Below are 14,440 nucleotides of genomic sequence, written 5' to 3'. Positions count from 1 at the left end.
CACCAGTTAATTTCACAAATCTTATATGTATTCTTGTGAAAACCTCCTCTGGTTCTTCATTATCTTGCCTCATTCTATCATTATACATATAAAGAAATTTGAACACTGTTCCTGTAATAAATATATTTGAATTTTTTTTTACTCTTCTCTGAAGTAAGTTGAGGTACATTTAATTTACCTTGACTGGTTACCAAAGGTCTCATTCTAATCTTCCCATAAATTTCCCTTCTCTAAGTTTTACTTACTTGGAAGCTGACAGGAAAAATGCCTGATGGACATCATTTGAGAGTAACACATGATGAATAGCTTTTACTTTGAGATCTGTTTCATCATACTCCTGCACTGGTAGCATTTATTCAGTCCAATCCAGGCTGCTACTTTTCATATTTTGGACCCTTCCTTGGGAGGGGAGGTGGTTATAGAGGAGGTGTTACCGTTTTGTTGCTCTCCATTTATGAACCTTGTTTCGGGTACTTTTAACATGCTTTACCATTCTTCTTTTTGAGTTAGTGTTACTTGATGTTTTCTGATCTATCAGCAGGGAGGACAGGAAAATTTAACATTTTATGTTTTTCTTAGCATGCTGGGTTAGTCTTTGAAGCAGAACTTTAAAAACATAAGCACAGCAGGCCAGCTTCCTGGCTCTGTACTCTGGAGAACAAACCTCTTTGTTGTAAATACCCTGGTCTATACTTTTCCTCTTGCCACTTGCTTCTGTGGCTCTAGAAGCAAATTTTCACCTGCTAGTTTTCCTTTGAAGTAATTTTAATATCACTTTTCAGGCACCATAGCCCTTTCTCCTGAAAAGAGAAATTCAGTCTTTCCTTTAATGGCATCAACTATTTTCAGTTCCATTACATACAGATAAATAATAGAAATATGGTGTCACTTTATCCAGGCTTTTCACAGTTTTTCATAATGATGTAATTTCCATTTACATAATAATTATTTTACTGGGGAAAATAAGATCAATAAAAATACATCAGTAGATGTTTGGTAGAATAGATATTAACTCTTCTTTAGATGTTTGGTAAAAGACTATTTTTTAAAGGATCTACTTTACATAAATACACTAAATTAAAGTCTATATTTGGGGAATTAGTATGTGTGTCCTTTGGTAAAGATCTTTTCAGAAACCCCATGAATGTTTTCTGTGAGAAATGAGCAGGCTGAGAAAGTTAATGGAGTTATCAAATTTGTAACATTTCTCAAGTAAGCAAAGTTAGTTGCACTGCGAATTTGTCTCCATTTTGAAAGAAATTTTCCTGGAGCTTTACCCTTTGCCTTATTTATGATTAGAAGTATAACAAAGTTAATAGTTGTCTTAATTTCTTTTAGGTCATTAATATGAGGTTTCTCCAGAAATGAATTGAGTTCTTATAGTGTCTGAAACATTCAAGTGGGTCCTAGGATGACAGAGAAGGCACGGAAACTGTAGTTCCTATGCTTCCAACCCTCATAGAGTTTTATATCTGAATTGTCCTCTGTAAAGTCTTTACTAAATGTGTACATTTAGGAGCTCCTAGGTGGCTCAGTCAGTTAAGCATCGACTCTTTGTTTTGGCTCAGATCATGATCTTACGGTTCATGGGCTTAAGCCCCATGTCAGTCCCTGTGCTGGCAGTGTGGAGCCTGCGTGGGATTCTCTCTCTCTCAGTCTCTCTCTCTCTCTCTCTCTCTCTCTCTCCTTTCTGCCCCCCCCCCACTCACGCTCTCTCTCGCTCTCAAAATAAGATTAAAATAATAAAAGTTTTAAAAGATGTGTACATTTAGATTGCTGTTCTAATTAAGACTGATTAGAAAAGTGAAAGGCTGTTTCCTTTTTGTTGCTTATAAAATTATAGGAAATGTTAAAATAGGTTTAAGAAATCCTAGAATAATTTGAAAGTAGCCTAGATGTTTGTGCACATATATGTGAACATAAATATAATTATAAATGTAGACACATACATTCCATTTACAGTTGTTCATGTGGTACACAATTTCTGGAAGGCACACATTTTTAACCATCATAATAGATAAAATAAGTATAAAGCTTATTTCACTCTTTGTTTTTTTTGGAATTTGATACCTAGGCTGCATATTAAAAAAAGTTAAATAATTGGTATCATCTTTTGACATTGTTTTGATAGGTGAATTGAATTATAAGTAAAAATATAGATTCAAGAAATTCATGGACTGTGCCCTTTATGTAGTATTTAACCGTAGGTAAAATATCAAAAAACCACCTCATCTTTTTTTTTTCTCTCTCTTCAAAAGCACTTTGTAATATGGCCAATCATATTCCCAAATATTAGAAGAGAATTAGGAGAGTTAACATAACAAATAACTTTAGTCTTACAGAGTTCTAGCATCCTTCTTGTGATCATTCCTCTGCCAGCCATTTATTTGCAATCATTAAGTTATTACATTGACTTCTGAAATGTTCTACTTCTGATTAAAAGAATATCATGAAATCTGTGCCATTGGTGACATTTTAGATCATGGTGCATTCTTAGTAATGCAATGTAGGGATCGATATACATTAAAAAAATTATGGTTAAACAATTGAAGCTCTAAACTACCTTTTAGAACAGGCTTAACAAAATGCAGAATATCAGTGTGCTTTAATAGGCAACAAAACAAATATATATATATATATATGAGTATATGTGTGTATGTGCAGGTATGTGTTATAAAGATATTGAATAACTCCACAAAGATATACAAAATACTGGAAAGAGATATTGCCTGTGGGAAGTCAGCAGGTGGGTTAGATGCTATCATTTTGTCCCAGTTGAATATGTATCATGTACATATAATATCTATTCAAATAAGTAGTACATTGAATAACAGGAGTTTTTAGAATTAAAATAAATGCCAGTTCTTAAATTGTATATTGGAACAAATCACCACATACTTTGAAGCTTTAACAATGCAAATTTATCATCTTATATTTTTCTAGAACAGAAGTTCAATAAGAGTCTCACCAGGCTAAAATCAGTTCTCTCTGTAGACTCTGGGAAGGATCCTTGTCTAAGGTTCTAGAAATAACCATCATTCTTTGGTTCTGGTCCACATCCTCTGTCTTCTAAGCCATCAATGACTTGCCTTGTCTCTCTTGCAATATATCCCTCTTATTCCTCTGCCTCCCTTTTCCACTTTCAAGCACTCACATCGTTAGACAGGATAATCTCCCATTTCAACCTTAATCATGTCTGCAAAATCATTATGGCACTTAAGATAACACAGACACAGATTCTGAGGATTAAGAAGTGGGCATCTTTAGGGGGACCATTATTCTACCCAACATAAGCTATAAGCAAAGTATCTGAAGTGACTATAATTCAGACACTCAGAATTAAATCAGAGTTGCTCTGGCAGTGAAGGAGGCTTAGGAACAGCCTTTTTTTATGTCCTTTGTTAATTGACCAACTGGAATTATTGATCCCTAAGTTCTTGCTAACATCACAGTTCTCCTGATTAGGTTTGCCTACGTTACTCAAAATCTTTTCTAATCTAGTTTATCATAGCTGCCCACTCTGAACACACATACCCTCAATTCTATAGACCTGAATATTAACCGCTTGGATAGTAAAACATTTTCTTCTTACTTTACCATATGCAAACATGAACTCAGTACAATGATGATTAAAAAAAAACAGCAAAGATGTGAGTGTGGGTATAATTTGGAGAGGAGGGGATTGAAGTCCACTTGAAGTCTTTTTTTTCCAGTTTTTGGAAATCAGAATGATTCAAAGAGATCTGTATTACTGAACCCTAGCCCTGTTGAAGGCATCCATTTAAAAGAAAAAAAAAAAAAGAGCCAGGAGAGGGCTAATATACCTACATTCCTGTTGAGGAGAATTTAATGTTTTGCTCATCGTCTAAGAAAAGTAATTTTATAATCCTGGTTATTCTGTGATTTAGTCTTTTAGTAATATCAACACTTAAATTTAGGTAGTCTAGAAATAGAGAAGTAAAAATTTCTAATGTTTCATAAATTATAGTATATTTGTCTTCTCTCTCCACCCCCGTTGGTATATTTATAGGATGTGAAGGCAGTGAGTTATAGAGTAAGAACATGGTCTCTGGATTTGAAACCAGATTCCCACACACACTATTGTGTAACCTTTGAAAATACACTTAACCTTACTGAGCTTTAGATTTCACATTTTTAAAATAGGAAACAATATTTGGCTCGCCGGGTGCTTCTTAGTATTAGGCTCTTAGAAAATAACCATTTTTATTAACACGATCTTCAGTTTTAATGTATTCATTCCCATTTATTTTTGGAGGATTATAAAAAAACTAGAAATTCAGGGAAGATAAATGCCCTGATTTTTTTGGTTTATTGTTATAATGCTTGCAACAATAGATTTTTGAGGTTTCATGGAATAATTTTTGAAGTGGTGCTTCCAGAATTCGATGTTTGTCATTTAACTACCAAATCTATTTTTCATGCTTGTGAAAGAGAGAAATATATTTGTGTGGTTTTGTCAAATACATTTCCCTTTATATTTGTGAGCTCCTGAAATTCATCATTAATATAAAGCATTCCTCAGGCCAACACAATTTCAACACTAGGACCAATGAGATATTTTGCAGGCCAGCAGAATTCGTTTCTTTCAGATTGTTGATTTCTTCCAGACAGTTGCTTTCCTGAATTTGACATTAAATTGATTTTTCATAATATAACTTCTTAATTTAGGTATCATAATGATCTAATGGTTGTTTCTAAAAAGGCCTTATGTTTATAGATACATACTCAAATAATGTACAAGTGAAATTATATGATGTTTGGGATTTGCTTAAAACATTCTGGAATGAGGAAGGGGGCATTGAGGGACAGAGAGTAAATCATATAGGCCCTGAATTGACCATTGTTAAAACTGGGTAATAGGGATATATTATTTATTCTTTTGGGGGGGTACATTTCTGAAAATGTTTATTATTTTAAAATCATCTTTTTTTTTTTGCCTGCTTCCACCTGTTTTTCCCTGTCCCCTATCCCTCTAAGTCACATGATCTGTAAGCATCCACACGTAATGTTCCTTCTCCTTCTTCAACGCCTGACATTGTGTCCTCCAGGTACTGTTTTTTGTTACTTCAGTTACCTCAGTTAGATGCTGTTTTCCTGCCCTTCTGTCGGATCTCTAAGTATGTATCATGCTTCACTATTGTTGTTTAATCCACATCTAAACCTAAATTTCTTTCGTGGAGGGGTATTATCTTGCTTATATGGTATGGTTAAGATTGGTCACTACAGGAACTGAGTCCTGAAAAATCATTTGCTGAATGAAATGCACACATGTACACACAAACAAGAAAGTTACTTTTGCTTCAGATTACTCCGTCTGTTTTCTGTGTGCAAGTAATATCCACTGGGGAGAAGGCCATCAGTGACCTTTGTGCCTCCATCAATGACTTTATATCTTCAATAAGTCAAGCATGTTGTGATTTCTTTGCTACCTCATATTTTACTAAATTCACTGAGAATAAGTATGAATAATAAGATAAAGGGGGAAAGGGAAGTCAGTATAAAAAGATAAGTATCAAATTGGCGACTTTACAGCTCTTTTCTTTGATGATTACTTTTGATTGGTGTTTACGTCTTTACCTTAAAGCTGACTTTATAAATGCCAGATGGTTACAGTCAGACTGGGATTTGAAGACAAAAAAAAGCAAGCTGTTATAATGCTAGGCACACCCAATTTTCCATCAGCACAAACAACATATTGACCTCTGATATTTTTTATCAGTAGCTGAGATTATTTTCAACAAGAAACTAAACTTTTTTTTTTTTTTTTTTTTTTTTTTTTTTTTTCCATTGAGAAGGAGACTTAGCTACTTTCAGAGTATTTGAAAAACTTAGAAAAAGTCCATATGCCATGCTTAACTGGAGTTTAGTAAGTAGATTCCCACATTCCGCATGAAATCATTATTATCGTAGGACAGAGAGATTCAGAGATGTAAACTGCTATCATCCTAAAGGTTGTAAAAGGAAAATGATAATATTATTTCAAACTTCAAGAGCAAAAAATGTGAGATCTATTTTATTGTTTTTGAAGGAGGGGGATGTCATGCCTCTAGAGGAAATAATCAAGTTTAGCAGTTGAAAATTTAAAGCAAACAAACAAAAGGCATGAAATCTGCCTAGAGGGCCATATACTACTAAACTTGTTTACACTACTATATAGAAAATGAGAAAAATTTGAATTGAAAGATGATGTAACTAGAGAAACCAATGGGGACTTTATGGTGGTGTAAAGCATCCCTTTCTTACCATCCTCTTGACAACTACCACCTTGATTTGACTTTTGAAAGTCCCCAGCTTCTCAAGGTGTCAGTTTCCTCATTCTAAAATGTGGGTTGGGGCTATAAGCTATCAAATATCTTTCTCCCTCCAAATTCTGTGGTTCTAAAAATGTATTTCTGTGCTCTGATGTACAAGTAAAGTATTGACAGTAGAAAAAAAAAAGCTTTTCTCTTCTACCTAATGCTAGTCAAGCCTTTCCTATATTTGAAATTGGTAGAAATTGAACAGGATTCCTCAATAAAATAGAAATTAGATGAAAGCTGAAAAAGAGATGGAAAATAAAACATTAATGGCTTTTCCAGAATCCATAAGCTACCCAACAATTTCCCTATTGCCATTGTTTTCCTTGACTCCTTAGCAATAAATCATGAAGCTTTTTTTTCTCTCTCCCTTTTAATTCTTTTATGAAACCTATCATTCAGTATTGTTTATTCCCTTGGTAAATACTTTGTAGGAACTTACGGTAAAATGACAGGTGAATAGCAGCACCAGGAAACTCCTCTAAATTGCATTAATCCTATAATATAAATGTGTGAAATTTAAATCCCATGGCACAAAATAATTAAGTAAAAGGGTATATAGATAAATCTTAACCTGGGAATATATTACATATAAGAAACAAAGATCACAGAAAATAACTAAGCTTGGTTATCAGTGTATCTACCTTGAAGGGACTAGAAGGTCAAAGTCAATAACTAATAAATCCAACAATAGCCATCAAAAAAGTTCAATGAAAGTTAAGAAAATTTCAAAATTTCATTTAAGTGGGGAAAATAGAATGATTAAACAATGAAATATTATAACCAAAATACAAACATTTTCAAAAATTATCTTATTCCAACTTACTTAAAGACAATTCAAACAAATGGAGATCCATTTAAAAGAAAGTGAAGACAAAATATTTTAAAAGTTTATCCTCCAAATTAGAGAATTAGTGCAATTCTGATCAAAATCTCAATATGATTCTTTGAGTTTAAAATCCAAAAAAAATAAAATAAAATAAAATTCAGGAGAAAAAAGTAAACAAATCTATATCTTTTTAATTTGGAAAAGTAAGGGAAAAATTGGAGCAGTGGTTTCACACTTGGAAATATAAAGCTTCTGTTACAAGAACAAGACCAGTCTAGTGTAAGACAGTAGAGCATGGTAAAGAAAGTGATAAATGAGAAGGCAGGTATGTTCCCTGTTTAAAATATTTTAGTCAAATCTTTAAAACCAGTATGCATTTGCCTTGCTTTTTATCTTCCTATCCTCTTTTGAATTGATCACATTTTTATTTTATTTTAGTATTACTATTTTTTAAATTTGTATCCAAGTTAGCATATAGTGCAATAATGATTTCAGGAGTAGGTTCCAGTGATTCATCCCCCATATACAACACCCAGTGCTCATCCCAACAAGTGTCTTCCTTAATGCCCCATTGCCCATTTAGCCCATCCCCCATCCACAACCCCTCCAACAACCCTCAATTTGTTCTCTATACTGAAGAGTCTCTTATGTTTTGTCCCCTCCCTGTTTTTATATTATTTTTGCTTCCCTTCCATTATGTTCATCTGTTTTGTATCCTAAAATCCACATATCAGTGAAGTCATATGATATTTGTCTTTCTCTGACTGACTAATTTTGCTTAGCATAATACCTTCTAGTTCCATCCATGTAGTTGCAAATGGCAAGATTTCATTCTTTTTTGATTGCCGAGTAATACTCCATTGTTTGTGTGTGTGTGTGTGTGTGTGTGTGTGTGTGTGTGTGTGTGTGTCTTTATCCATTCATCTGTAATGGATGTTTAGGCTCTTTGCATACTTTGGCTATTGTTGACAGTGCTGCTATAAACACTGGGGTGCATGTGCCCCTTCAAAACAGCACACCTGTATCCCTTGGATAAATACCTAGTAGTTCAATTTCTGGGTCGTAGGGTAGTTCTATTTTTAATTTTTTGAGGAACCTCCACACTTTTTAGCAGAGTGGCTGCACCAGTTTGCATTCCCACCAGCAGTGCAAAAGTGATCCTCTTTCTCTGCATCCTCACCAACATTGTTGTTGCCTGAGTTGGTAATGTTAGCCATTCTGACAGGGGGGAGGTGGTATCTCATTGTGGTTTTGATTTGTATTTCCCTGATGATGAGTGATGTTGAGCATTTTTTCGTATGCAGTTGGCCATCTGGATGTCTTCTTTGGCAAAGCGTCTATTCATGTCTTTTGCCCATTTCTTCGCTGGATTATTTGTTTTTTGGGTGTTGAGTTTGAGAAGTTCTTTATAGATTTTGGATACTAACCCTTTATCTGATATGTCATTTGCAAATATCTTCTCCCATTCATTTAGTTGCCTTTTAGTTTTGCTGATTGTTTCCTTCACCTTGCAGAAGTTTTTATTTGATGAGGTCCCAATAGTTCATTTTTTCCTTTTGTTTCCCTTGCCTCTGGAGACATGTTGAGTAAGAAGTTGCTGCAACTGAGGTCAAAGAGGTTTTTACCTGCTTTCTCCTCTAGGATTTTGATGACTCCCTGTCTTCTGTTTAGGCTCTTCATCCGTTTTCAGTTTATTTTTGTGAATAGTGTAAGTAAGTGGTCCAGGTTCAATCTTTTGTATATCACTGTCCAGTTTTCCCAACACCATTTGCTGAAGAGACTGTCTTTGTTCCATTGGATATTCTTTCCTGCTTTGTCAAAGATTAGTTGGCCATACATTTTGGGTCCATTTCTGAGTTCTCTATTCTGTTCCATTGATCTAAGTATCTGTTTTTGTGCCAGTATCATATTGTCTTAATGATTACAGCTTTGTAATACATCCTGAAGTCTGGAATTGTGATGCCTCCAGCTTTGGTTTTCTTTTTCAGGATTGCTTTGACTATTTGGGTTTTTTTCTGGTTCCATAAAAATTTTATCATTGTTTGTTCTAGCTCTTTGAAGAATGCTGGTGTTATTTTGATATGTAGATTGCTTTGGGTAGTATTGACATTTTAACAAAATTTCTTCTTCCAATCCATGAACATGGAGTATTTTTTTCACTTTTTATATCTTTTTCAGTTTCTTTCATAAGCTTTCTATAGTTTTCAGTGTATAGATTTTTCACCTCTTTGGTTAGATTTATTCCTAGGTATTTTATGCTTTTTGGTATAATTGTAAATGGGATCGATTCCTTGATTTCTCTTTCTGCTGCTTCATTATTGGTGTATAGAAATGCAACCGATTTCTGTGCTTTGATTTTATGTCCTACAACTTAGTTGAATTCATGGAACAGTTCTAGCAGTTTTTTTTTTGTTTTTTTTTTTTGGTGGAATCTTTTGGGCTTTCCATGTAGAGTATCATGTTGTCTGCAAGGAGTGAAAGTTTGACTTCCTCCTTGCTGATTTGGATGCCTTTTATTTCATTTTGTTGTCTAATTGCTGAGGCTAGGACTTCCAATACCATGTTGGATAACCGTAGTGAAAGTGGACATCCCTGTTGTGTTCCTGACCTTAGGGGAAAATCTGTCAGTTTTTCCCCATTGAGGATGATATTAGTGGTAGGTCTTTCATGTAAGGCTTTTATGATCCTTTTATCTCTACTTTTTGAGTTTGTTTTTGTTTTTTTCTTATCAATAAAGGATGCTGTATTTTTCAAATGCTTTCTCTGCATCTATTGAGAGGATCATGTGGTTCTTGTCCTTTATTTTATTAATGTGATGTATCATGTTGATTGATTTGCAGATATTTAACCAGTCCTGCATTCCAGGTATAAATCCCACTTGATCGTGGTGAATAATTATTTTGTGTATTGTTGGATCCAGTTGGCTAGTTTAGAATTTTTGCGTCCATGTTCATCAGGGAAATTGGTCTGCAGTTTTCCTTTTTAGTGGGGTCCTTGTCTGGTTTTGGAATCAAGGTAATGCTGGCCTCATAAAATGAGCTTGGAAGTTTTCCTTCTATTTCTATTTTTTTGGAACAGCTTCAAAAGAATAGGTGTTAACTCTTCTTTAAATGTTTGATAGCATTCCTCTGGAAAGCTGTCCAGCTCTGGACTCTTGTTTTTTATGAGATTTTTGGTTTTCACATTTTTGGTTGAATATTCTTTGCCATAATATCTAGGAGGAAGATACATGGAAGTTAGTTATTGTTTTAACCACAGTTTATTATTATTATTATTATTATTATTATTATTTTACAGTAATTCTTAATGAGAGGATAGATCTTTGATAGTCATTGGGTTGTTTGTTTTTTACAAACTGTAACTTCTCATGTTGTGCAATGCTGTCCCTGATGAGAAGTAATTACCTCCCTGAGAGTCATTGCCTTAGTTAAGCACAGACTAGAATAGGTTTTATAACTTTTTATGTATATTTGTGGAGACAAATGCATGAGTATCATTGATCTAAAGTGAAGCAGAAATCTTTCTTTCAGTATTTGGTTTATGTAGTTAATCAAGAGCAACCTCCAAAATTTCTGGATTTTGTTCTATGGATCAGAAATCTCATTCACCAAATTGAAGTCTATTGCTGCCTTTCTGCCATTCCTCTAAGGCTGAGAGCCCCTGTCAATTCCTGCCACTGTGGCTCTTCCCGCCACAACTCAGCCACAGTTTGCTAGAGTTCTCATTGGAGAGAGAATGGAAATTATGGCAAACCAAGTTCAGGACTTGACTGTCAATATCCTCATTCCACTCTGCTGCCTCTTTGATATTCCAACCCCCTTAGGGATATACACAGTGAGATCTCGTGCTACCTGAAGTATCCCTGTTGAGCACTCTTGAAGTTACATGCTTATCCCAAGAACAGAGGCAAATGTGACATTTAAAGGGGCGTTTAACTTCAAACTGAATGTAGGGGTGACAGTTGCACAAGCAGTTACTTGTCAGAGTTTAATCACTAAAATCTATAGACTTTTTCCCCAGGTTTAGTATACTGAGACCTTCTTTGAGAAAAATATTCTGATTTACTTGAAAACACTTCAGATTTAGAGTCAAAATACTACTGGCCTTGCAATTTACTAGCTGTGTGTGCTTGAGCAAGTTACTCCATTTCCTCTGCTTGTTCCTTTGATTTTAAAATATGAATATATTGATATAATACCTACCTTTAATTCCCATAGTGACATGGTTGCATAAATGGAGATGATGTCTGTGTGAATGCATGATACTTATTATACGTGGTGAAAGTCATGTTCCTTGCTTAGACATGAAATCAATATTATTTTATATGCTGAGATTATCTTGAATCAACATAATGTAAAAGATGCTTATTTTTATTTATATGATCAATAAAGTTTCAAACCAGTTCATTTGTAATGACACAGGACCTTAAAAATAAAAAGTGATTTTGCAATCAAGTGTGCAAATAAGGTAAACATTAGGCATTTTTATAATTAAGATAATGTGAAGTTTTTAATAAGCTGTATTACACATGGACTGCTACCAGTGCACAGTCACTGTCTTACTTCTTTTATAACAGTGCCTTTAGTATTCCACTGAAACATGGCCAGTGAATGTACAATATTCTTAGTTACTATTATGAGGGGCTCTGTATATTACGTCTCCACTGTGTCTGCCGTTAGCTAGAAAAATGCTGGGAGGAACAGCAGCTTCTATCAACAGGGAGCCATATTAATTATTTGAAATGTGCCTCATAAGAGGAATCAGCAGAGTTTATTACAAGTCGAATATTACTTGAAACGGGAAGGTTACTCTAACTGTTATCATAATCTATGTATCATTAACTTTCCTTGTTTAGGAAAAGAGATTAACAACCCTGTAAATGGCTATAGTAAATGTGTAAAATATAACTGCATATTCCCATTGTAGAAGGAAAGTGGTGGGTCTTCCACTCATACCCAAACCTTTTTTAGAAATAGCTTTAAAAAGTAGCTTTAGCAATTGGACTGACTCTATGATCGTGCTTTCTTACCTCACGATTCTAATTGCTTACAGAATCATCAGTATGCAACGAGTAGCTACTTTGAACATTAGAAAAATTTTTAGTTTTTAAGCTAGCAATTTTTTCAATCAGCATCTTGGCCTTCAGATCAACACCTTAACTCGTAAGACAGAAAGTATAGTACAAATATGTTTGTGAGCTGGCAGAATGTTTTACAAGGGATAGAAAATGAATTCATCTGCCTAGTTTTTTTTAAACATTTATTTATTACTTTTGAGAGATAGAAAGAGACAGAGCACAAGGAGAGGTGGGGCAGAGAGAGAGGAAGATACAGCAGTAGGCTCCAGGGTCTGAGCTGTCAACAACAGAGCTGGACATGGGGCTCGAACCCACAAAATGTGAGATCATGACCTGAGCTGAAGTTGGACGCTCAACCGACTGAATAACCCAGGAGCCACAATCTGCCTACTTTTTATATCATGGCTAATTATTGTTTTTTCCAAAAAATACACATAGCACAAAGGGGTACTTTTCTTCAAATAACAGAAGTAAATTATAAAAAAAAATAAAATACAAATTAACTAGTTATAAAGTTATCTAAGTAAGTGCTATCAGGGTGTTATTTGACATTGATGCCAGTCTGAAGACTGTATATTACTGGTCTGCAATGAAATAAGTGCATAAATTGAGAATAAGTCTTTAGAAACATGGCACATTGACAGATTACGTGTTGTCTGTTTAATAATAATAAAAAATGTGGACTTGTTTTTTCATGTCTTTTTTCCTTCCATTTTATTATTTTTTTGTAAATCATTTATGTTGTATTTTTAAAAGTGTCATTCCACAATGGGTCTGTAATCCAATAATAGGAAACAAATGGTAGTTTAAGAAGGACTGATATGGGGCGCCTGGGTGGCTCAGTCGGTTGGGCGGCCAACTTCGGCTCAGGTCATGATCTCTCGGTCCGTGAGTTCGAGCCCCACGTCAGGCTCTGTGCTGACCGCTCAGAGCCTGGAGCCTGTTTCGGATTCTGTGTCTCCCTCTCTCTCTGACCCTACCCTGTTCATGCTTTGTCTCTCTCTGTCTCAAAAATAAATAAACGTTTAAAAAAAAAAAAAAGAAGGACTGATGTGATTGGTTGGTGTTTGGATGATGCATAATGCTCCTGTGTTTGAATAGATCTGTCGACACAGTTTGATGACAGTTAATTCAGTGTGAAGAAAGATAATGTGATATCACACAAATCAAATATATATATGTATAAAGGCGTAACTTCAATGTCTTCTTAATATTTATTTTTGGGTCAACAGGGCAGGCACATCATGGGCAGGTGTCATACATCTCTCCTCCAATTCACCTGGACTCTGAGCTAGAAAGACCCCCTGTGAGAGGTGAGTTGTTTATTATTATTATTACTATTACTATGGTTATTATTATTTAAAGAAAAAGAAACTATTTGTTATTTTGACAGAGACAATTAATTAAATTATAGATAGTTATAAATATGTATTTTGCAATACAGTACCTGTTTAAAAAGTGGGGGGCGGGGGGATTGTATATAAAGAATTTGAGAACAGAAAGAGCAAATCTTATTCGTAAACTAAAGTATGAAATACCGTTCTGAGAAATATTCATAAAACAAAATAAGAAATAGAGCTACATTGTGATTCAACTAGTGGAGGACTAGTTGAAAACTAACCTAGATTTAGAGATCACCAGATAACCATTACTTTTTTTTTTTTTTTACTAAAACTTCTACTTGTTTAAAAGAAATTAAGATGCCTTAAACTAAGTCATATTGACATTTATTTCCTTGCAACATGATATTTTATATTTTATTATGTTTTAAAAAATCATTATGGCATTAATATGATCATTTAGTTTTTAAAATATGTTAAAATTACATTTTTTAAATTGATACCATCAGTTTAAAGATTTTTAAAAATGACCAGCCATACAAAATAAAAATTAAAAGTAACATTTGTTTTCCCATATCTAAATACAGAATTTTTATACTTTTAAATAAATATTATTATTTTCAAAATGTATTATAATGTTCAAAGTTGATGAAATTGATATAGACTTTTTTTTTATAAATACCAAATATTCTAAGGTTAATTTGTTTTTTCAGATTTAAGTGATTCAGGATATTTTCTTATACCTTCAACAGTATCAATCACTTGATACAATAAAAGTCATTAGGTCTGCCTTTTATGAGCAAGTTTTCTATACATGTTTTTTCCTCTGCCAGGAATCTCTTACCTTTTCTTTTCTGCCCAGTTAGTTTCTGCCAGT

At 34.1% G+C, this 14,440-nt stretch overlaps 1 protein-coding gene across 10 annotated transcripts in view; it reads left to right on the top strand.

Moving 5' to 3' along the window:
• ADGRL3 (adhesion G protein-coupled receptor L3) overlaps positions 1-14,440 on the top strand; it is an 820,040-nt gene that overhangs the window by 571,340 nt on the left and 234,260 nt on the right. For all 10 annotated transcript variants that reach the window (XM_030313795.1, XM_030313793.1, XM_030313791.1 and 7 more), the window contains one exon: positions 13,456-13,536. In XM_030313795.1, coding sequence (XP_030169655.1) covers positions 13,456-13,536 — 81 coding nt within the window. The remainder of the gene's footprint in view (positions 1-13,455; positions 13,537-14,440) is intronic.

The sequence above is a fragment of the Lynx canadensis genome, chromosome B1 (assembly GCF_007474595.2).
Source record: "Lynx canadensis isolate LIC74 chromosome B1, mLynCan4.pri.v2, whole genome shotgun sequence".
NCBI lineage: Eukaryota > Metazoa > Chordata > Mammalia > Carnivora > Felidae > Lynx > Lynx canadensis.
The sequence above is the reverse complement of the archived record's forward strand: the minus strand, read 5'-3'. Positions and strand labels throughout refer to the sequence as shown.